General features: G+C 39.7%; 1 protein-coding gene across 7 annotated transcripts in view; it reads right to left on the bottom strand.

The window, feature by feature from the left end:
* Positions 1 to 25,654, bottom strand: part of RAD51B (RAD51 paralog B) — a 909,884-nt gene that overhangs the window by 871,496 nt on the left and 12,734 nt on the right. For 6 of the 7 annotated variants that reach the window (XM_063697920.1, XM_055362180.2, XM_031001916.3 and 3 more), the window contains exons 4-5: positions 23,028 to 23,144; positions 1,722 to 1,858 (exon numbers count right to left, since the gene is read on the bottom strand). In XM_063697920.1, coding sequence (XP_063553990.1) covers positions 1,722 to 1,858; positions 23,028 to 23,144 — 254 coding nt within the window. Of the gene's footprint in view, positions 1 to 1,721; positions 1,859 to 1,958; positions 2,057 to 23,027; positions 23,145 to 25,654 lie in introns of those variants that run through there. The other variant, XM_063697922.1, reaches the window with a different exon arrangement.

Below are 25,654 nucleotides of genomic sequence, written 5' to 3'. Positions count from 1 at the left end.
TGATGTAAATACCAACATGCACATTGGCAGAAAAAGATATGAAGGAGAAATAAGTAAATATGGAGGATTCAAAAAGTAAATAATTAAGGCTCTATGCAAAGACAAAAAACATAAGACTCTCCACAAATTCATTTGGAAAATGCAGACAAGTCACCTACTAGTCTTCTGTATGTATGCTGATATCACCCAATTCATTGATAAGGTTTTTACACTGCTCTGAACTGTAATACTGGTAATAAAATATCATGCAACAGTTTCCTCCTTAAGAAGACATCCTAAACTCTGTTTTGTATGTGGTGCAAAGAAAGCAGAAATCCATTACAGTGAACTGAACTGCTGTTATAAAAATAATCTTAATCTTTGAATTCTTTACCCAAATTCCCCAGGACCTTTGTAAGAGCTATTTGCACATTAGCTATTTATGACATAACTGGCTATTTAATACCTACTTGGCTTGTTAGTCAAAGGCTAGTCATTGGCATTTTAAAGAGTACTTGGACAATTTGAGTGAACCACTGTCTTTACCAGCTTTAATCTCAAATATATTTTCATGTTCAAATTTCCAGTAGTCTCAATGTTTATTCTTCTGTTCTTTTTTTAACCATTTATTTAAGTCAAGATCCAAATAAGTTAATCACACAGCAATTGATCAATAAGGCTTTTAAATCTGTTTGAATCCAAAGGTTCCCCTTCCAACTATTTTTTAATCTTACAATTTATTTGTTACAGAAACCAAGTTGTTTGTTCTGTTATTTCCCACAGTTTGGATTCTGCTAATTGCATTTTCTAGATCCGTTTGATGTGTTCCTCTCTTCTCTAGCTAGGTTGTAAATTGGTGGCTGGATCTGAAGCCTTGATCACATTCAAATTTGATTGTTCTTCCATCAGAAAGTACCCCAGTGACTCGTCATCTTTTTGTGATGTTAAATGCCTAGATCCATTAGATTGCCAGAGTTTGTAATTTGGTGATATTCTATCATTCCTTATTCATTTACCACTGGGATACATTTATAAAAAGACCAATTTAGGCCAGGCACAGTGGCTCACACCTGTAATCCCAGCACTTTGGGAGGCCAAGGCAGGCGGATCACAAGGTCAGGAGTTCAAGACCAGTCTGGCCAATAAGGTGAAACACTGTCTCTACTAAAAATACAAAAATTAGCTAGGCCTGGTGGCAGGGCGCCTGTAATCCCAGCTACTCAGGAGGCTGAGACAGGAGAATCGCTTGAATCCGGGAGGCGGAGGCTGCAGTGAGCCAAGATCCTGCCACTGAACTCCAACCTGGGCGACAGAGAGAGACTCCATCTCAAAAAAAAAAAAAAAAAACCCAGGCACAGTGGCTCACGCCTATAATCCCAGCACTTTGGGAGGCCAAGGTGGGCAGATCACTTGAGGCCAGAAGTTCAATAACAGCTTGGCCAACATGGTGAAACCCTGTCTCTACTAAAAATACAAAAATTAGCCGGGTGTGGCGGTGCATACCTGTAGTCCCAGCTACTCGGGAGGCTGAGGCAGGAGAATCGCTTGAACCCAGGAGGTGGAGATTGCCATGAGCCCAGATCGTGCCACTGCACTCCAGCCTGGCAACAGAGCAAGACTCCATCTCAAAAAAAAAAAAAGGCAGGGGGGAGGGGTGGTAAATGTTAACCTATGTGTAAATGTTTCATGCTGTATATAAGTTACAAAAGTAAAACATTATAATAGAAAATAAAATCTCATACCTTTCAGCACTAAATGCAGACTCTGTGTCAATGTACACCACAGCTCCTTCTAATCCTCCCATGTTGGTGGGTAATGTAGCCAAAATGCTCATCATTATACAAAACTGAGTTTTTCCACAACCTGGTGGACCTGTAATCTAAAAAAAAAAAAAAAAAAAAAAAATGTTATTTGGATAATCACAAGCCAGTCAAAGCAAAATCCTTTTAAGACTTTGCCATATATGCAGTCCAACTAACCTGGGTTCCCAGGAGAGAATTAAGCCCAAGACATCCATTGTATGGAATGAATTAACTTCTCCCCTCTGCATCTGAATTGGCACTAGTTATGTACCATCCTTGGAGGAATTGAGAAAATAGTCACTCAAATCATCCACTGTATTTTGTAGTTCAGATGAGAAACTTTTAGTTGAGAAAGGCTGAAACATTCACTCATTTATACCATCATAACTTGGCATTCTATACCTTTTCCTCATGAAGATATTTATAATAGGACCTTAAAATATTTAAGAGTCTTTAATAAATGGTTGAGCATTTGTTAAAAATTAGCATTTAAAAACAATGTTGTACTAGTCCCATTAAGGGCTACTTTAATCCATATTTTTAAGAGTATTTAGGGGTGAAGGGTACTGATGTATACAATTTATTTTCAAACAGTTCAGCAAATAAAAATGTATATGTGTGTGCATATATGTGTGTAGAAAGAGAAATAAAGCAAATTTATTGCTTTATAAACAACTGTTGAGTTTAGGTGATTCCTACTTTGAAATGTCTGTTTTGAAATCTTCATTGGCAGAAAACTATTTTGAGATTATAAAAGTTGAAATCAAAAGAGTATAGACAGGAAATAATAGGAAATTAATTATATCCATATTCAAGTGTAACTAGAAGTAGTTTGGCTCTGTGTCCCCATCCAAATCTCAGGTTGAATTGTAATCCCCAGTACTGGAGGAGGGGGCCTGGTGGGAGGTGATTAGATCATGGTGGCAGTTTCCCTCTTGCTGTTCTCATGATAGTGAGTTCTCACAAGATCTGATGGTTTAAAAGTGTGTGGCACTTTCTCTTTCTCTCTCTCTCTCTCTCCTGTTCTGCCATAGTAAGATGTCTCTCTCTCTCCTGTTCTGCCATAATAAGATGTGCTTGCTTCCCCTGTAAGCTTCCTGAGGCCTCCCAACCATGCCTCCTGCTAAGCCTGCAGAACTGTGAGTCGATTACACCTCTCTTCTTCATAAATTACCCAGTCTCAGGTAGTTCTTTATAGCAATGTGAGAATGAACTAATACAGTAGTTAACAAAATTAATTTGAAAATATTTAGAAATATCTCCTTTAAACACATGCTATTTGTCACATTAGTTGTGGCGCCCAAATTTTTAGAACCAATGCGCTATTTCTTTGTGAAAATAACACTAAAGAACTTTTTTTTTTAACATTGAGAGGAAGGGCAGAGGAGAGGAAGGGAAAAGAAAAAAAAATCTAAGAGAGGGAAAAAAGTCTGGGCTAAAACTGAGACACACAATAAAGAAACTGTCTCAGATACATTATGAAGTAGGAAGAAATAAGTAGGAATGATTCATGAGTCTAAATCATCTAGATATGTGGTTCTCAGATTTGAGTGAGCATCAGAATCACCTGGAAAGCTTGTTAACCAGCATTTCTGGTTCAGTAGGTCTGGGTTATGGCCTGAGAATTTACATCGCTAGTAAGTTCCCAGGTAATGCTGATGTTATTATATACTTTGAGAACCACTGTTTCAGAATTTAGTCTAAAGGTAAACTTCATTTATCAAAGTTCAACCTTAAAACACAAATGTTTAGCACACGCCTGTAATCCCAGCTACTCCAGAGGCTGAGGCAAGAGAATCACTTGAGCCCAGGAGTTCTAGACCAGCCAGAGCAACAAAGCAAGACCATGTCTCAAAAAAAAAAAAAAAATTCCCATATTTAAAACTATGTGCTGGTTTATAATCTTTACAATGATCATTTAGACTTTAAGAATAAATAATTACTCCTGTCAATAATAGCTTGCCAGATTATGAGAGATCAGTAAAGAGAGTTCTCCAAACTTATTTGACCACATACCCCAACAAACCAGCCAAAAAAAGCAATCAAAACAAAATTTAGTACAGCCCTCCAATATATGCATATTTATTATAAACATACTATTTTACTAATATGTCCTATAGAGTATAAAACACACACAAAGTATGAATTAAAAATTATAAACATTAAAAATCATTTTATAATATTTATTACTTATATAAAAGATCTGTTTGCTCTCATAAAAGCTTACCATTTTTAGTAGAGCAATGATAATAATGAAAATAATAAGAAACCAAATTGTATCTTTAAAAAATAATAATGTAAATATTTTGTGATTCGGTGATTGAAATGTCAGGTCCTAAGTTCCACTTATTTCAGTACTTAATTGTAAGCTGAGAAGGGGATAATTACAAAGATGCAAGGATTGAAATTAAAGAAATACATCATTTGTTGGACTTAACTAAATTACTACTTGCATTTTTCAATACCTTCCATCAATTATGCAAAAGTTTTTATTGATCTTCCTTCACAACAATTGATTGTTCTTGCAGACGAATCAAAACATGTCACATTTTAACATTTTTAACAACTGGTTTAAAAACCCACTGAAACTTTTTTTTTTTTTTGCTTACATTTATTTAGTTTTACTGAAGTATGACCATCAGCCAGAAAAGTACACAAATCACATCTGAGCAGTTTGATGAATTTCTACCACGATACTCATTTGCCACCAGATATGTATCATGGGTTTTGCTTGTTTTAATATTTTTTAATTGATAAATAATAATATATATTTATGGAGTTCAATATGATGATATTTTGAAATATGTTTATAGTACATTGTAGAATGGTTAAATCAAGCTAATTAACATATCTATCACTTCATATACTTATCTTTTTTTGGTGGGAACATTTAAAATCTACTCTTTTAGCAATTTGAAATATACAACATTATTACTAACTATAGTTACCATGCTGTACAATAAATCACCAAAATTTATTCCTACTGTCTAACAAACTTGAGACCCTTTTACCAACATCTCTCCTTCCCCTATTCCCTCTTCCCCCCACTGACTGAAACTCTATTTGTAACATTTTTGAAGAGTATACAAAATATTTTTCCAAGTATTTTTTAAGAGTGCAGATAAATTTTCATAAGACACACATATCTTTGACAAATTTTCATAAGACACACATATCTTTGACAACAAAAATCACATGATAAAAGAAATATTCCAAACAGTGATTTTAAAAACAATCGGTGTTTTTATCCCAGCCTTTAGAAAAGGCAGTTACATTTTCACTCCTTGTTAAAACATTACCTTTACCTTGAAGAAATGAAGTAACAGTGTTGCATTGATTGGTTGGTTGCTTGGTGTTTAATCTGCAATGCAGATTACATAGTCACTTGTCATACAAAAAAAGGGTCAGCAAATTTGACATCTCTTGTCTTTTCATTTAAAAAAACATGCTTCACCCATCTTTTTTTTTTTTTTTTAAGACAGGGTCTCACTCTGTTGCCCAAGCTGGAGTGCAGTGGCATGAACATAACTTACTGCAAGTGGCCTCAAATTCACACATGCCCAGCTTTTTTTTTCATAGAGACTGGGTTTCACCATGTTGCCCAGGCTGGTCTTGAACTCCAGGACTCAAGCCATCCACCCACCTCAGCCTCTCAAAGTGCTGAGATTACAGGCATGAGCCACCATGCCCAGCTAACCCATCTTTTAAGTTCAATGATTCTTTTACAGTCTTTGCTGTAAGATAATCAGAGATGCTCTTGTGTTCAAATGATTCTCATGGTCACTTCTCATCTCATTACAGAGTACACTAGGGATTCTATACAACAGTTAGGATTTTTTGTTTTTTTGTTTTGTTTTGTGACAGGGTCTCGCTCTGTCACCCAGGCTGGAGTGCAGTGGCACGATCACGGCTCACTGCAGCCTCTGCCTTCAGGGCTCAAGCAATCCTCCCACCTCCACCACTCAAGCGGCTGGAACTACAGGCACACATCACCATACCCAGGTAATTTTTTAATTTTTAAATTTTTTGTAGTGGCAAGGTCTCACTATGTTGCCCAGGATGGTCTTGAACTCCTGAGCTAAAGTAATCCTCTCACCTTGGCCTCCCAAAGTACTAGGATTACAGGCATGAGCCAACATGCCCAGCCTAACAGTCAGATTTTAAGAAAAATTAACAACATTGATACCATACTGAAATACTCCCTTTGCACATCTGAAATCAACCTATGTGTTGCTATAGATTACCTAAGGATGATGCAACAGAAAAGTTGAAAGACTTTTACAGGGACCATCTGTATACCCACCACTTAGACTCTGCATTTACAATTTTTACTGTATTTGTTATACTATACTATGACCATACTGTATGCTTTCTGTATGATTAATCCAGTCACCAATCCATCTTAGGGTTTTTTTAATGCATTTCAAAGTAAGTCAAACACATTAATATAGTTTCCCCCAACAGTCCAGCATGCATAGCATTAACTAGAATTTAACATGTATTATTCCTTTTTTTCCTTTTGCAGTAAATTCTACATGCAATGAAATGTGCAAATTATAAGCCTACCATTTCATAAACTTGAACAAGTGCATACATGTATGCAACCTAAACTCTTACAAAGTCAAAACACTATCGTTATCCCAGGAAATTCTCTCATATACATTGTTTTGTATTCATAAAGTCACTTATTTTCAAGAATATATCTTCCCTGATACATCTTTATTTTAATGGCACAAAATGAAATTAGTTCTTCATGTATTTCATTATTGAAACAAAATATAGCTACTATGATAATCTGAGCCTTCTTAGAAACATCTGTACTTCAAATATATAGCATCCTCTCACATTAAATAATTTAAGTTCTCAATGATTCAAATCATCTTCAAAGATTTCTATGCAACTTCTGAAAGTATTTGCTCATGAAAGAGTTCATTTAAGGCCGGGTGCGGTGACTCATGCTTGTAATCCCAGCACTTTGGGAGGCCGAGGTGGGCAGATCATCTGAGGTCGGAAGTTCGAGACCAGTCTGACCAACATGGAGAAACCTCGTCTCTACTAAAAATACAAAAAATTAGCCAGGCGTGGTGGTGCATGCCTGTAATCCCAGCTCCTCGGGAGGCTGAGACAGGAGAATCGCTCGAACCTGGGAGGTAGAGGTTGCAGTGAGCCGAGATCGCGTCATTGCACTCCAGCCTGGGCAACAAGAGCAAAACTTTGCTCAAAAAAAAAAAAATTCATTTAAGTTGTTGCCATATTGTTTCCTATGTTTTATTTCATCCATTTTATGAACAAGTGTGTCCCTAATGTTACTAATAATGTACTGTATTTGGTCTTTTGCTGTTAAGAAAACACAAAAGAAGCTTTTAAATATCTATTATTTATTTTAATGACATTTTTCTAGATACTGAGTTATGTGTCACATAACTTTAAGGTCATGGAAAAACTTTTGTCAGTTTAACTTCCTGTCCCACATGTTCGTTAATTATGATGGCTTCCTACTATTGTTAGCCAGTATTTCAAGGGAATAAAATATCAGAAAGTGTTTCTTTGTTAACAATAGTGGATATAATTCCATCTATCAAATTGTCTTGCTTATAATTTCACTTTTTCTGGACATCTTCTCAGCTGAGATTAGATTGTTGTTGATTTTTACTTCAACATTAATAATGTCTCATAGGAGAAGCATCCGCTCTGACCTATACATGTGTGTGGCTCACTTCCACTCTCATTATTAGTATTGCACACAATTTAGTTTCTTTGCAGGAATCTTTCTTGCCATTTATCTGTTTTGTGAGCTTTGATTTCGTTAAATCCATAAATCCACCTAACTAGATATATGCAGACTTATAATTCATCCCAGTATGTTGAAAATAACAAGCAAGGGGCCTCTGTCAACCCCTGCATGCTTTCCTCATGCACTATAACTGATACTCAACAGTCTGACACCCAGACCAAGTGAGGATGTCAGTGTTGATCCATTGATTAAATGTTAATTAAGGTAAATTTCATTTGTTAGATTGAAACAATAAAAGTTTTAATATTTTCTTCCCACAACCTAATGAAACATTTTACATACCCTGCTTTGGAGAATGCTAGTCTAAATTCAGAGCTCTAAACATTTTTATGGAACTTTCTTCATTTTCAAAAACAACATGGATCAAATTAGTCACCAGATATCAGGGCAAGGGAAACTTCTGTCAGTAAAAGTTGAAAGTGGATCTTGAAATAAAGAAATGCTTATGCTTACTAATGATAGCGACAGGAGGCAGTGAAATGCCTAGGCAGATAGGGTAGGGCCAGGTATCCGGTGAAACCCCACCTCCAAGCCGGATACAGTTCAAAGCCTGAAAGCCAAGCTATATGTTAAATCCCTGGACCAGAGTGAGAACTTGTCTTCCTGTTTGGCACGCTTTCCTCTGGACTGATCCTCACCCTTCACCTATTTTACGTATACCTACCCTTTCCTAATTCGTTTTCTACACTGTCTTGCCCACCTTTGAGTGGTGTCTTTGCTTTAAAATTTTTTGCATAATTGCAAACCAATCAGCATGCACTCCCCATTCTGTGCCTATAAAGAACCCAAACTCAATCAATACCGGAGACAGCCGGAATTTAAGGGAGATGGCCAGACTTTGGGTAAGACAGCTGGACTTCGGGGAAGAGATGACCCGACTTTAGGGAAGATGACCTGCCCTTCCTGTCCCCTCTCTAGCTATCCTCTCCACGGAGAGTCATTTTCATCGCTCAATAAAATTATCTGCCTTCACCATCCGTCAATTGTCCAACTGATCTCATTCTTCTTGGATGCCAGACAGGGACCCACCAAGTGCGGGTACCCAGAAGGCTGTCACGCTGGCCCTTTGCCCTCACCAGCAGAGGGCAACTGCCCCACATAACGAGGTAAGGGGCCAACTGAGCTGCTAACACACCACTGTCTGCAGAGGGCAGAACTAAGAGAGTACTGTAACACCCACTCTAGGGATTCGGGGTCACAGGCACCCTTACCTGGGTGCCTCCACGGGCCCTTCATGGAGTTTGCTCCTGGCAGCTCCCAGAGTGGCTGGCCGGATCCCACACTCGCTAGCTCATGCCTGGTCTGGCCGCGGACCCCACACAGAGCTTGCTCCTGCTGGCACTCCGAGCTGTGCTGGCCAGATCCCGCACTTGCTCACTCACACCAGCACATGAAGCTTGCTCCTGCAAGTGCCTGGAACAGCCAGCCAGATCCCGCACTCGCTCACTCACGTGCTCCCTCCCGCAAGAGGTTGAGCATGGCGGGCCGAGTAAATGGGGTACCCCGTCATAAGTCCAGCAAAGGGGCTGAGAAAAATCTTCCATCATTAATATCATTAGAGCGCTAACTAGCAAAGGAAAAAGGACTAGCCTTTCTATACATACTATCCAAGTGCCAAGTTTTGGATATGTTCTCAGATTTAATGAGCTGAAAACTGTTCAATGCTTTGCGATTTTTAAAAGGGTGAAACAAGCCATTATTTTAATTAAGATGATATATTTGGAAATATTCAGTGAAGTATCAAGTACCTTGAAAATGTAAAGTATTACTTTACTATTCTATCTTTAAAGAAAACATGTAAAAAATAGCTGAAAAGTTAAACAAGGGCAACTGGCATTTTCCCTACTTCATTATTTTTATGTACTGATTCAGTATAGTCTTGGAGAAAATAAAACATGTGAATAACAGTAAGAGATTTCTGGGTTTGTTTGTTGAGTTTGGATTAGAGTTTGGATAGTAGCATTTACTTTAAACTATAATAAACAATTTCTAATTTTTCTAACAATCTCAGATCCTGCTCACAAATTTTTTTCATCTCTTCCTAGACTCAAAAAAATTATACCATATGCGATTTTATGGGCTGCCTGGAGTTAAATTTCATTTTTTTTCAGGTTTATTTAGTGGGTGAAAACATTTCAACATTAATAATTTTTAGCTTCAGATAGTCTAGCTCTGAATTCTAGCACCCAAACCACAAAATTTCAAGTTGTGTTCAGTTCCCAGCTTCAGCCCCAATGGTGGTTAGAAAGAGAAAACATGCCAAACCAGAATAGCCTAAGTTATTTGCTTCTTGTAAACTCAGACTGAATACAATATTTACACACCAAAAACACCAGTAAAAAAACAATTCACTTCATATAGTTAGAGCCAAAGTTTCAACAACCTGCTTGAGAAATGTAAAAGAACTAAAAAAAAAAAAGGCAGTAGTGAATATCACTCAAATATCAGCAAGGAAGCAAATGTTAATAATTGATTTGAAGAGGAAAGAGAATTGTTCCCAAGAAAAGGTCTAATTGTACTAAAGTAAAAATGAAGCCTGCTCATCTTAAACTTTTCATGGCTGAGAGGAATGTAAAATCTGGTCCAGTTAGGACCTAAAATCTTATCAAGTTAACTCTCCTCACATTCAAGATGAGGGCAACTGGACAGGGTAATCTGCCAAGCCAATACCTGGCAGAAGACAATTTAAGGATGCCTGGCTCTGATCTGAAATCAGTGAGCATGTTTTAAAAAAGCTTCACTAAAAAAATATTTTTTAATGACCTCCAGCATCTAACTACTTGTCTCCATTTGCTCAACAATTATGTAGAAATATGAGTAGGTCTTCAGACCTACAAAATTCATTTTTAAAATAACCAACATTCTAAATCCTAAAGCCAAAACCATAAAAAAGGAAAAAAAAAAAAAGAATCTCAGAAAGGCCAGGTTGCATTGCATTTTGCCTTGTGAAAGAAACCTTGATCTTAAATTACTTTACACCAACATGTGGAAGAGTTTATGTCTTGGATTCTCTCTACCACTCCCTCCTTTTTCATATTGACAGCTGCCGTTTTGGAAGTAAATGGGAAGGGAGAGAGGAAGAGTAGGGATGGGAAAAGAGCAGAAAAAGCAGGAGGGAATGGAAATGACAAGTACCCCAAGTTCCACCATTAACAAAAATCAAACAGTATTAAGGGATATAATCATTCATTTAACAGCAGTTATTGAACATGTACCACATAAAAGACTCTAGTAAACCATTACAGAGCAGAATGTTTATTTCTAAATTAGAGAGTAAGTGAAGAATTGGGAACAATGGTCCAATCAACCGCATAAGCTAAACGCCTGTATTAGAACAGAGGCCTAGTTGTCTGCCTTTCAAAACATAGGGCAGGATAAACGAATGTCAGCAGACTGTACTCAAGGAACATCCATTTGAAATCTCTCTCTGGTTTTCCTGCTGCTGTTACAACTTGTGGGGCACATCTGAACCTCACTGCAGCCTGAAGAAGACAGGATCCACCTTTGCAGACGTGGAGACCCATGAGCAAAAAAATAAATGTTTGCTGCTGTTGTCAGCAGCTAAAATCAACTAATAAATATCTATGTCTTACACTTAACTGTTTCATGTACTTCTGTTACATGGCTCGTGCTTATAGGCATTTGAGTTTACAACCCCGGCCTTATTATTTCCTGTGGTCATGTAGGCCACAGCTAATCCTGCCAATTATAAAAAGAACTATAATAGGCCGGGTGCGGTGGCTCAGGCCTGTAATCCCAGCACTTTGGGAGGCCAAGGCGGGCGAATCACGAGGTCAGGAGGTCCAGACCATCCTGGCTAACACAGTGAAACCCCGTCTCTACTAAAAATACAAAAAAAAAAAATTAGCCAGGTGTGGTGGCGGGCGCCTGTAGTCCCAGCTGCTGGGGAGGCTGAGGCAGGAGAATGGCATGAACCCAGGAGGCGGAGCTTACAGTGAGCCGAGATCACGCCACTACACTCCAGCCTGGGCAACAGAGCAAGACTCTGTCTCAAAAAAAAAGAACTATAATAGTAATTGTTCCAAGAAAAAACTAAGATGCTGGCCAGGCGCGGTGGTTCACGCCTGTAATCCCAGCACTTCGGGAGGCCGAGGCAGGTGGATCATGAGGTCAGGAGATCGAGACCATCCTGGCTAACGTGGTGAAACCCCGTCTCTACTAAAAATACAAAAACTTTGCCAGGCATAATAACTACGCAGATATTACATCTCTCTGTGTTGAACTGAGTTCTCTGGTCCTGTACTCTAGATTATATTACAGTATGAAAATAACATTTTTTAAGATACAGGATCTCACCCCAGGCTGAAGTGCAGTGGCACAAGCATAGCCCACTGCAGGTTTGAACTCCTGGCTCAAGTGATCCTCCTGCCTCAGTCTCCTAAGTAGCTGGGACTATAGGCATGCACCACCACACCTAACTAATTTTTTTTTTTTTTTTTACTATTTGTAGAGCTAGGGTCTTGCTATGTTACTCAGGCTGGTCTCAAACTCCTGGCCTCAAGCAATCCTTCTGCTTCAGCCTCCCAAAGTGCTGGGATTACAGGCACGAGCCACCACACCTAGCTGAAAATACCTTTTTTGATGATATCTTTGAATACTTTTTTTTTTTTTTTTTTTTTGAGATGGAGCCTTACTCTGTTGCCCAGGCTGGAGTGCAGTGGTGCAATCTCCGCTCACTGCAACTTCTGCCTCCTGGATTCAAATGATTCTCATGCCTCAGCCTCCCAAGTAGCTGGGACAACAGGCACATGCCACCACACCCAGCTAATTTTTGTATTTTTGGTAAAGATGGGGTTTTACCATGTTGGGCAGGCTGGTCTCAAACTCCTGGCCTCAAGTGATCTGCCCATCTCGGCCTCCCAAAGTGCTGGGATTACAGGCGTGAGCCACTGCACCTCACCTGTTATCTTTAAATATAACTTTAATTTTACCTATTCACAATAGCATCTATCTTATGCATTCTCAGCATGGGTGATATTAACCCCAAGGGTAAAAGTTGGTTTTGGAGGAAGGGGAAGATTTTACTCTTTTATGTATAAAGCACAGATATTTATACAGTACAAAAACAGATATACAGTATATGTGTGGTAGAAAAATTTCATTGGAGGATGTGGTTAAGAAAAAATTGTTAAAAAGGCTTCTTAGGAGACAATAATGAAAAAATGAATGAGGAACACTGATCTATATTATCTCATATGAGAAGGCTACCAAACTGATTTGATCTCCACATAATACAAACTTTAAGGAGTTTGCTGTTCTCAGGGAATGGAACAATGCCCTGTAGTTCACTTCCTTCAGCAGGTCCGCAGAGTTGGTGTCTCTGATTTCTCCTCTGCTGCTTCTGCTTTAAGAATGAATAGCACTTCTCTACTTCCACTTTTCATGTTGGTGTTGTAACTGAATATGTAAGCATACACAGATTCAGTGGCATTCACGTAAGTCAAAACTGATGATAAATAACCTAGGAAATTTTTAAGTTAAAGTCAGGAAAGAGAAACTATAAAAATGACAGCAAAATATTTCCAGATTGATTCTTACTCTCTCAATCTCCAGATCCACTCTAAGTTCATTCAATCAGTTGCCTTACCCCACCCACCCACCAGATCTATCTGACATCTATCTAGGACACTAGGCTTGACCTTTTAACCAGAAACAAAGACTGTGCAATGCAGTTAATTAGGCACATTCACTGACACCTGTATTTTATTAGTTCTCTACTGCTTCATAACAAATTACCACAAACTTGGCAGCTTGAACAGCATCCATTTATTATGTCACTGCAAGTCAGTTTTGACTTATGTGAATGTCACTGAATCTGGGTATACTTACATATTCAGTTACAACACCAAGATGAAAAGTGGAAGTAGAGAAGTGCTATTCATTCCTAAAGCAGAAGCAGCAGAGGATAAATCAGAGACAATCAGGTCAGAAGTCCAGATAAGGTTGGCTAGGTTCTCTGCTTAAGGTCTTACAAGGTTGAAATCAAGATCTCAGCTGAGCTGGACTCTTATCTGGAGGTTGGGAGTAAGAATCAACTTCCAAGTTCATTCAAGCTGTTGGCAAAAATCTATTTATCTGCAGCTCTAGGTCTGAGGTCCCTTTCTTGCTCTTATCTCAGGGCCACTCACTGCTTCTAGAGGCTGCCTACATTCCTTTAATCATGGCCCCTCCACCTTCAAGGCAGCAATGGCATCCTGAGTCCTTCTTGGGTTTTAAGCTTTTCTTCCTTCCCCTTTTTAACAGCCAGAGAAAGCTCACTACTTCTAAGGGCTCATATGATTAGATCCAAATAATCTCCCCATCTTAAAGTCAACTATACCATATAACATATAATAATCACGGGAGTGACATCTCATCATATTCAAAGGTTCCAGGGATTAGGGCAGAACATCTTTGAGAGGCCATTTAAGAAATTCTGCCTACTACAACATTTCTGAGAACAGAATGGTCATAAAGTTTTTTTTTTAATTATACACATACACACATGCATGCGTACATATGTTTACACACATGCATATATCAGTGGTAGGCGGCCTCTAAGACTCAATGATGCTCACCTTTGTTATCCATGCCTTTCTGTAGTCTCCTCCCACATTGTATCAGGTTTGTCTGTGACTAATAGAATACTACAGAAATGATGGTATGTAACTTCCAAGGCTTTGTCTTAAAAAGAAATTGTCATTTCTACCCTGTACTCTTGGATCACATACTCTGCAGAAAGTCAGCTGTTGTGTCATGAAGACACTCAAGCAGTCCTATGGAAAGATTCATATCGCAAAGAACTGCCAACAGCCAGGACCAACTTCCCAGCCATATAAGCCATGTAAGGAAGCCTTCTTGGAAGCTCAACCCCACATGGAGTCAGGGATCCCCACCAACCTTGGATCCCCGAGTTCCCTGGTGCCAGCTGTTATAGTCCCACCAAGGGAGGCCAGGTTTTTTCGTGTAGCTCTAGGATAGAAGCCATATCCATGGAGTTTAGGAGCAGTCAGACTGCAGGCCCTGCCTCTGCTGTTCCTTGCCAGGCAAGGCCACTGGCCTGGGCCCCCAGCACACCCACTCCACCACCAGCTGAGCACTCTGGTCAGTCGGTCACGGCTCTGGCTCTGTATTTCACTGGGTCAGAGCTCCCGGAGGTAACTGACAGGCCCACTGCAACTGCCTCTGCCAGGTCCTTGCTCCTGCTGCCCTCAGGCTGGGGAGGGAGTGAAGAGCCTGAGAGTAAGTAGACCTCTAGCAGGATGCAGCTGCCTTGAGAGTAAGTAGACCTCCAGCAGGATGCAGCTGCCTTCAGGAAAGGTGGCCAGACTCTTTGCTCTCAGAGGCCCAGCCCCTGCTGCTCCTTACAGGGCAGGGCCTCCTGACTTGGGCCGCCAGCACAGGCACCCCTACCCCCACATGATCACTTCAGTGAGTAGCAGCTCTGTTTCTCTAGGGTGGAGCTTCCAAAGGCAACTGACAGGCCCTCTGCCACTGCAGCTGCTGCAGTACCCACCCTTGCTACTTCTAGGCTAGGGAGGGAACAAAGGTGCTTTCAAGCACCTCCATCAGCAGAGAGGAGTACCCAACCTGCTCCCCATTCCCTCTTCCCAGGTACACCCCCCATCACCATCACTCCCAAAGGCAACTGAACAGGTCCTCTGCCGTGGCCACCCCTGCTGCCCCCAGGCTGGGGAGAGAAACTCCAGTGCCAGCAGCTACCCTTCAGAGAGGTGGCCAGAATGCTTTCCACATGACCCCCTTCCTCCACTGCCCACTCCCAAACCAGGACTGCTGCCTTCTGGCTTCTACTGCACATACCCGACCCCTACATGAGCATTTCAGTCATGGCCCAAAGCCCTGTCGAAAACCTTACCCCCATAGACCTGTGATCTTCCCTGGGGCTCCCACCGCCTAAGTGCCCTGCCTGAGAGTTCAGCCCCTCACCCAGATATCAGCCCTCACCCCTTCCCATCACAGCCAGGACCTGAGGCTCCGCAACAATCCAGCCCCATCAAGACTCATAGAGGAAGTCCAGCCAGCCATCTAGGGACTAATAGGGAGCTACAGATCTCCCTAGCCGATTCCAATTTTGCTAGTACTTTACCACATCTCCCATTGCCTGAGGTTGAACCAACACAACCAGCCAACACCACCACAACCAACACACCCCTGCAGAGGCCCAAAGAAGGAGTCCCCCAGCCCCACTCTTAAATGAAGAAGAGTCATCACATTGGAGAGCAGAGGAGCCACACAGCTACCTATATTAAGCTAAGTGATGAAGTTCTGCCCCAAAAACCACTCCCCTGGAGAGTCAAAAATTAGACATTTCCTAAGGCTCTCAACCACATGGTGGTCTGGAGATAGGCTGCAGTGTGTGTCTGATCCAGGAGTCAAGAGCTCTAGAACAAGGGTGTGACTGGGCAACAATCTACATTCCAGTCTATCTAGAAGGGGCTTGTGTAGCACCCCAAACCCCCACAGAGACTGTGGCACAATTCACTGGGAGCTTTTCCTAGCCACCCTCATCAGGGTTGGGGACTACACTTCTACATTTGACATAGGGGTATTTGTGGACAAGCCAGGGGATCCAGCTCTACCCAGCTATGTCCCCAGCACTCCCATAAAATAGGAAGTACATGGTATGGAGCCCTCCACAGTCTAGCCTATCATCTGAAACAACAGAGAGTTCTTCACAGTAAACAAATATCAAGTACATAACTGTCTGCTTCCACCACAGCTGACTCTCACCCGTAAGCATCATCTACTGTCCCGTAGGTTGAACTCCACAGCCCAATATACAACCTGCTGCCAGAACATAAGGCCATGGAAACAAAGACAAAAGACCCTACTCGACATACTCTTAAGTCACACCCTTTAGTGACTGGGGGAAGGAAAGGGGGAAAAAACAATAATAATACAAGAAAAGAAAGGGAAAGAAAACCCTACCTGCATGAAAATATCTACAAAAATTTGAAGTGCCAGCCAGGCACGGTGACTCATGTCTGTAATCCATCCCAGCACTCCAACCCTGGAGGCCAAAGCAGGAGGATTGCTTGAGCCCAGAAGTTCAAGACCACGGTGGGACACTGTCTATATAAATAATTAAAAAATTAGCCAGGCATGATGGTACACGCCTATAGTCCCAGCTACTTGGAAGGCTGAGGTGGGAGGATTGCTTCAGCCTGGGAGGTCGAGGCTGCAGTGGGACATGATTCACTGCACTTCAGCCTGTACAAAAGAGTGAGAATCTGTCTCAAAAAACAAAAATTTAGAAGTGCCAACACCTACAAATGAGAAGGAAGCAACATAAGAATGCTGGCACCAGAAAAATCCAATTTTTGTACCACCACCAAAGAATCACAGTAGCTCTCTAGGAAAGGTCCCCAACCAAAATGAGAACTCAGAAATGTCACATAAATAATTCAAAGCATGGATTGGAAGAAACTCAAAGATATAAAAGAAAAGACTGAAAATCAACACAAAGAACCTACTAAAACAATCCAGGAAATGAAAAAAGAGATAAACATCTTAAAAAGGAATCAATTAGAGCTTCTGGAACTGAAAACTTCACTTTATGACTGTCAAGCTGTTGAAAGCTTTATCAACAGACTAGACCAAGCAGAAAAAATAATTACAACTGATATTTCAAACTAACACATATAGACAAAAGTCAAGAAAAAAGAATTTTAGGCCAGGTGCAGTGGCTCACGCCTGTAATCCCAGTACTTTGGGAGGCTGAGGTGGGAGGATTACCTGAGATCAGGAGTTTGAGATCAGCCTGACCAACATGGTGAAAACCCGTCTCTACTAAAATAATATAAAATTAGCTGGGTGTGGTGGCACATGCCTGTAATCCCAGCTACTTGGGAGGCTGAGGCAGGAGAATTGCTTGAACCCAGGAGGTGAAGGTTGCAGTGAGTTGAGTTTGCGTCATTGCACTCCAGCCGGGGCAACAAGAGCAAAACTCCATCTCAAAGGAAAAAGAAAAAAAAAGAAAGAAAGAATAAAGAATTTTATAAAATGAACAAAGTCTTTGAGAAGTGTGGGATTACGTAAAGCAACCAAACCTATGAATTACTGGCATTCCTGAGAGAGAAGGAGAAAAAGTTGACAACCTGGAAAATATACTTGATGGAATAATTCAAGAAAATTTCCCTAATCTTGCTAGAGATGTAGATATCCAGGTACAAGAAATCCAGACAACATAATGACCATCCCAAAGGCACACAGACATTCAACGAGGTCAATGCAAAAGAAAAAAGTCTTAAAGGCAGCAAGAGAGAATGGTAATGCATGGACAGAAGGAACCCCATCAGGCTAGCACCAGACATCTCAGCAGAAACTTTGCAAGCCAGAAGAGAGTGGGGACCTATTTTCAGTGTAGAAAAGAAATACCAACAAATAATTTCATATCCCACAAACTAAGCTTCATAAGTGAAAAATAAATAAATTTATCTCTTGTCTTCTCAGACAAGAAAACACTAAGGGAATTTGTTTCAACTAGAACAGCCTTGTAAGAGGTCCTTCAGGAAATGCTAAACATGGAATGGTAAGAACGACACCTGCTACCACAAAAACACACTTAAGTACATAGCCCACAGACACTATAAAGTAACTACGCAATCAAGTCTACATAACAACCAGCCAACAACACAATGACAGGATCAAAGTCTCATATGTCATTATTAAACTTCAACATAAGTGTTCTAAACACCCCACTTAAAAAACACAGAATGGTAAGCTAGAAAAAAAAGACAAGACTCAACCACCTGCTGTCTTCAAGAGACCCATCTCACATGTAATCCCACAGGCTCAAAGTAAAAAGGGATGAAGAAAGAGCTAGCAGGCAAATGGAAAACAAGCGGAAGTCACTATTCTTATACCAGATAAAACAGACTTTAAACCATAACGACTAAGAAAGACATAGAAGGGTATTACACAATGATAAAGGGTACAATCCGGCCAGGCGTGGTGGCTCACGCCTGTAATCCCAGCACTTTGGGAGGCCAAAGCAGGGAGATCATGAGGTCAGGAGATTGAGACCATCCTGGCCAACATGGTGAAACCCCATCTCTACTAAAAATACAAAAATTAGTTGGGTGTGGTGGCACGTGCCTGTAATCCCAGCTACTCGGGAGGCTGAGGCAGAAGAATCACTTGAACCAAGGAGTCGGAGTTTGGAGTGAGCAGAGATCGTGCCACTGCACTCCAGCCTGGTGACAGACTGAGACTCCACCTTAACAACAACAACAAAAAAGTGTACAATCCAACAGGAAGACTTAACTATCCTAAATATATACCCATCAAACATTGGAGCACCCAGATTCATGAAACAAGTTCTTCTTGACTGATAAAAAGACTTAGACAGCCACACAAAAATGGGGGGGCTTCAACACCCCACTGACAGTGACAGAAAGATCATCAAGGCAGAAAAATAACAAAGAAACTCTCTGGACTTAAACTTGACACTTGACCAATTAAACCTAACAGATATCTATAGAACGATCCACACACCAACCACAGAATATACATTCTTCCCAACTGTACAAGAAACATACTCTAAGAGCAACCACATGTTTGGTCATAAAATAAGTGTCAATAAATTTTTTTAAAAATTGAAATCACATCAAGCACACTATCAGACCACAGTGCCAAAAAAATTAAAATGAATATCAAGAAGATCTCTCAAAACTATGCAGAAAAAAAAGTTTTTGATAAAATGTAACACCAAATTAGTATTTTAGCTAGGAAATGGAGGAAAGTTCTTTATTTCTGATCAAGGATATCTACTTACAGCAAACATCACAGGTTTTTTTTTACTTTTTTATCTAGAAATAATTTTAAACTTACAGGAAAATGGTATTAATAAAAACAGAAGGCCAGGCGCAGTAGCTCACACCTGTAATCGCAACACGTTGGGAGGCCAGGGCAGAAAGGATCACTTGAGGTCAGGAGTTCAAGACCAGTCTGGGCAACATAGCAAGCCCTCATCTCTACAAAAGATTTAAAAAAATTAGCCAGGCATGGTGGTGCACACCTGTAGTTCTAGCTACTTGGGAGGCTGAGGAAGGAGGATCATTTCAGCCCAGGAGTTTGAAGCTGCAGTGAGCTATGGTTGTGCCACTGCACTCCAGCCTAGGTGACACAGCTAGACCATGTATCTTTTTTTTTAATGTAAAATAAAAATAAATTAAAAATAAATAAAAACAGAATACAGAATATATATATGCATTCTTTTCCCACATCCACCCACTGTTAACATTTTGCCCAATTTACTTTATCGTTTTGCTAGCTCTCTCTTTCCTCCACATGTGTGTATGTGCATGCACATGTATGATACACAGTATGAAATCAGTATGTCAGTCTATACTCCCATTTTTATTGCAGCACTATTCATAGTACCCAAGAGATGGAATCAACCTAAGTGTCCATCAGCAGACAAATGGATAAATATGTGGTACATACATGCAATGGAGTACTATTTCAGCCATAAAAAAGAATGAGATTCTGTCATCTGCAACAACATGGATGGAACTGAAGGTCATTATGTTGAGTAAAATGTCAGACACAGAAAGACAAACCTTGCATGTTCTCACTCACATGTAGAAGCTAAAAAAATTGATCTCATATAAGTGGAGAGTAGAATAGTGGTTATTAGGGGCTGAGATGGTTAGAGGGAGACAGCCAAAGGTTGGTTAGCAGTTACAAAATTATAGCAAGATAGGAGGAATAAGTCTTAGTTTTCTATAGCACCTTAGGTAAACTATAATTTACAACAATTTATTATATATTTTCAAATAGCTAGAAGAGGGGCTTTTGGATGTTCCGAACACAAAAAAAAAATGATAAATGCTTGAAGTGATGGATATGCCAATTACCTGATTTGATCATTATACATCGCACACACATATCAAAATATCACACTGTACCCCATAAATATATACAATTATTGTATCAATTAAAAATTGTAATAAAAGCAAAAAAAACTCTTTGTTTGAAGATAATTTGATATACTCCCTGTACTCAGTTGAAAAACAAAAAACAAAAAAGATTGAAGAAGCTACCTGTAGCTAGAACAGAAAGGAGAGAATTTGCCCCTACTAAGGAGTCAAAGTATTTATATTCCTATTCCAAGTCAGCCAATTAGATAACAACAAAACACCTCAAAGGCTTGTAACTTCTGTTTGGATTTTTAAAAATAATTAATAAAAGCTAAGTGAAAAAGTATTAAAAATTATTCTAAAACTTAAAAAGTAAAAAGAATTTCCCAGTTAATCTTCCTTAAGTTCAATGTTTTTGCTATTTAAATAAGTAAGTTTATGACTGTGGATCACACTGTAATAAACCTTATTTAAGCAAGTGGAACTTCAGCCCAAAAAGTTTATGTAAAATCATGTGATTCTGGCACCACCTGGTGGCAGTATATTCCAAAAGAAGAGGATGTGTGTGTGTGCGTGTGTGTGTGTATATGTGTGTGTGTGCATTTTTATTAATAACTAATTCACGCATTTATTTACCAACTATTTAATAGGCATCTGCTAGGTGTTGTTCATATAAATCTTTAAATCTCTCTTGGAAGACAGGAAATAAAATATAGTATCTAAAACAGGGTCCCTATCTCCAAGGAAAAAAAATCCACAGTTAAATTATGACTATCAGAATGTAAGAAAATAATCTGTTCTTGTTTAGAAGTTTCCTGAAAGTATTTATGCCCCTAGAACTTTCAAGCAAGAAGTCCTCAGGAGTGTATTGATAAACATTGTCTATCAAGTCACCACATTGTAAGCAGTTTTCAAGGAAAATAACTGCAGTGGTTTTAAAATGTCCTCAAATCCCTGACACTTCTTCCTCCAAAAGGTTGGCCAGGTGTAGTGGCTCACACCTGTAATCCCAGCACTTTGGGAGGCCCAGGTGGGTGGATCACCTGAGGTCAGGAGTTTGAGACCAGCCTGGACAACATGGTGAAACCCCATCTCTAGTAAAAATACAAAAAATTAGCCAGGCATGGTGATGTGTGCCTGCAATCCCAGCTACTCACTTGAACCTGGGAGGCAGAGGTTGCAGTAAGCCAAGATTGTGCCACTGCACTTCAGCCTGGGCAACAGAGCAAGACTCTGTCTCAAAAAAAAAAAAAAAAAAAGAGGCTAATTTCCCTTTCCTTAAATGTGGGCTTGACTTAATGACTCACTTCTAATGACAAAAAGTGGCAGAAGTAGTGGTGTGTAACTTCCAAAGCTAGGTTGCCAAAGATATCACCACTTCCATCTTGCCTTCTTCAAGACCACTCACCTGGGGGAAGTCAGTCATCATGTCGTAAGACTCAAGAAGCCTGTGGAGAGCCTACCTGGTGAGGCACTGTGGCCTCCTGCCAACCACCAGCACCCATTTGCCAGTCATGTAAGTGGGCCCCTCAGAAACAGATCCTACAGCCCCTACCAAGCTTCAGATGACTGCATCCCTCACCAACAATGCTGAGCTAAGCCACTCGCAAAGAAATTAAGAAATAACCAAAGTTTATTGTTTTAAGCCACTTAGTTATGGGATAATTTGTTATCCAACAGTATTAACTAATCCAATAACCTATCACTTCCTAAAAGAAATTTTATCTATAACAGAAAGTAAAAACAGCTCACTTTAGTTTAATACTATAATTTTTCCATATGTTAATAAAATTTCAAATTGTCCTTCCTAATTTATAAGGAGTGATCCTTTTTTAATTCCCCCAATTGTTTCATAATATTATTTCATAATATTTACCACTTTCTTTTTTTTGAGACAGGGTCTTGCTCTGCCACCCAGGCTGGAATGCAGTGGTGTGACCATGGCTCACTCTAGCCTTGACCTCCCTGGCTCAAGGTCAGCCTCCTGAGTAGCTAGAACCATAAGCATGCACCACCACATACGGCTAAATGGTTTCTGTTTTTTGTTTTTTTGTTTTTTTGTTTTTTTTGGTAAAGACAGGGTCTTGCCTTGTTGCTGAAAGTGCTGGGATTATAGGCATGATATAATCATATATATAAAATATATAATGTTATTTATGTGCATACATATTACATATATGACATATTTGTATATATTACATATATGTGACATGTGTGTACATATAAATGTATGTATGCATGTATGTATGTATATATAACATATATGTATGTGTTATATATATAAAACACATATATAAACCCACCCAGCAATATTTATCACTTTCTAAGTTAATTCAATGAAACAGCAACCTAAGTAGATTTTAATCAGTCAGCAAGGATTTTGTTTTTAACACCTCTGTTTGCAGAACAACCACACTAAGTACTGAGTGGAGAACCATATCCTTGAAGTACTTATAATTTAATTCAGATTACCGTTCCAGAAATAATGCATGTTTTTTAACTAAACTTTTTCCCTAGCTCTGAAGGTTATAGGTCAACGGAAGAAGGTACGAAAAATTTTTCCTTTACCTCTGTGAGGGATCCACAAGCCACACCACCATGCAGGGCTTCGTCCAAAGCAGAAAGGGTAGTAGATAAGAATGCTGGTGAGAAATCAGCAGACCTTTGTGCTTTTATCCCATAAGCCTAAACAAGAAAATGATTAAGTTTTTTTTTCAACCTCTATATATATTCAAAAACATAAACCAACTTTAATTCTCTAAATTTTAGCAACTTTAACCCTAATCCATCCTTTTCCCTTCTATTATTTATTTGTTCAACAAATATTTACTCTGCGCCAGGGACTGTGCTAGATTATGGGGATATGACATAACAGAAAGAGACGTTGCCCTCACAGTCTTATGAAGTCAACCAGGGACTATGAAATTAGGACTAGAAACCAGGCAATTACAACACAATTAATAAGAGATATTGTAACAGGGAAAGTATAACTGATACAGATTTTGGAAACTTAATGGAATTGCTGGATGCCCATGCTAAAATCTGAAAGAGCTGTTAGGTAAGAAGCAAGAGAGGAAACAGGGACTAACACAAACTGTAAATATACAGTTCATTTAGAATGGTTGAAAGATGGAGTGTGGGTGCAGCACAGCAAGCAATGAGGCTAGAGAAGTAAGCAGGGGCCTAACCATAAACAGCTCTGTTGAAGATGCAAAAAGGAGTGACATGAACAAGTTATTTCAAACTTGGGTTCGTTTGTGAAGAACAGTGTGAAGGAAGGTGTGGTAGGCTGAGAAATGACCCCCCACCCCCACCCCTGGATATCCAAATCAAATCTCCAGAACCTGTCTGTGAATATTACCTTATTTGCAAAATGGGTGTTTGCAGATGTGATTAAGTTAAAGCTCTTGAGATGAAGGGATAATCATGGATTATCCAGATGGACCCTAAATACCCACACTAATAAGAGAGGCAGAGGGAATTCAATACACACAGGAAAAGGTGATGTGAAGATGGTATAGAGAGAGAAGCAGCCACAAGCCAAGGAATGTTAATGGCCACCAAAAGCTGAAAGAGGCAAGGAACGGATAATCCCCTAGAACCTCTGGAGAGAATGCAGCTCTGCCTACACCTTAATTTTGAACCTCTGAACTCCAAAACTGTAAGAGAATAAATTTATGTTGTCTGAAGCCACCCAGGGCGTGATTTGTATTAGAACTGCCACAGGAAACTAATACAACAAATTATAATTTCAAAGACATACTCAGATTAGTTCGTGAAGAACAGCTTGAAGCTGGGAGATCTGTCAGGAAGACATTACAGTCATTCCAAAGAAAAATAATGGTAGCTAGAAGAAGGTAATAGTAGTGGGGATAAAAACTTTTGGTACTAGCAACTATATCTAAACCCAGGTACACAGTACAACAGTCCCCCTTACCCACGGTTTCACTTCCCATGTTTCAGTTACCCCTGGTCAACACTGATCTGAAAATATTAAATGGATAATTCCAGAAATAATTCATAAGTTTTATATTGCACACAGCTCTGAGTAACATGGTGAAATCTCACATCATCCCACCTGGATGTGAATCATCCCTTTGCCAAGTGTATACACACTGTAAACACTCCCTGCCCATTAGTCAGTATCTCAGTTATCATCTCAGTTATCAGATCCAAAAAACATAGTATACATGTAGTTTAGTACTATCCAAATTTTCAAACATCCACTGAGGGTCTTGAAACATATTCCCTGTGAACAAGGGGAGAAACACTACATATCTGAAGTTTTTCCAATATAATACAATTCTGAAATTCTCCTTTTTTTTGTTCAAGACAGAGTCTCACTCTGTCACCCAGGCTGGAGTGCAGTGATGCGATCTCAGCTCCTGGGTTCAAGCAATTCTCCTGCCTCAGCCTCCCAAGTAACTGGGATTACAGGTGCCTGCCACCAGACCCGGCTAATTTTTGTATTTTTAGTAGAGATGGGGTTTTGCCATGTTGGCGAGGCTGGTCTCGAACTCCTGCCCTCAAGTGACCTGACCACCTCGGCCTCCCAAAGTGCTGGGATTACAGGTGTGAGCCACTGCACCTGGCCCGAAATTCTCCTTTCTTATCCTTGGTGTTGTGTTTGTCCACAAGAAATTATACAAAGAATTCTGGTGATTTCATTTTTTGGTTTTGATCATTCTGATGTATTTAGAACTACAAAAGTTAATACTCCATAAGGAAAATTGTTTTTTTAATTACTTTTATTAATCTTCTGGGATATTAAAATTTTACCTGATTTTTAAAAGATGTTTATTTTCTAATGTTCCTTTTATTCTTTTAAGGGCTTTTGACAACCTCCCTTTGTTAATGGTCTGCTTTACATTTCAGTTTAGTTTTGCCTGCTCCAGGGCACTGTCCAGTCGCTATGCTAGGATATGGAGCAAATAACATCAGCTCCTCTTAGATATTGCTGTGATTCAGGAATCATGAACAGTAAGGAAAAGGCAAGGATAGGAAGCTAATGAACATCTGTTGCACATCTACTATGTGCTGTATTAAGTACTTTGCATACATTATTTCATTTACACACAGGTATAATTATCTCCATTTCACAAATGGTAAAAAAACTGAGACTAAGAGATTTGCCAGATATTACTGCAAGGGGACAAACAAGAACTGTTGCTGCTTTTTTCCTAAAGAACATAACA

Source organism: Gorilla gorilla, chromosome 15 (genome assembly GCF_029281585.2).
Source record: "Gorilla gorilla gorilla isolate KB3781 chromosome 15, NHGRI_mGorGor1-v2.1_pri, whole genome shotgun sequence".
Classification (NCBI taxonomy): Eukaryota; Metazoa; Chordata; class Mammalia; order Primates; family Hominidae; genus Gorilla; species Gorilla gorilla.
This window is presented reverse-complemented; position numbering and strand designations above follow the sequence as displayed.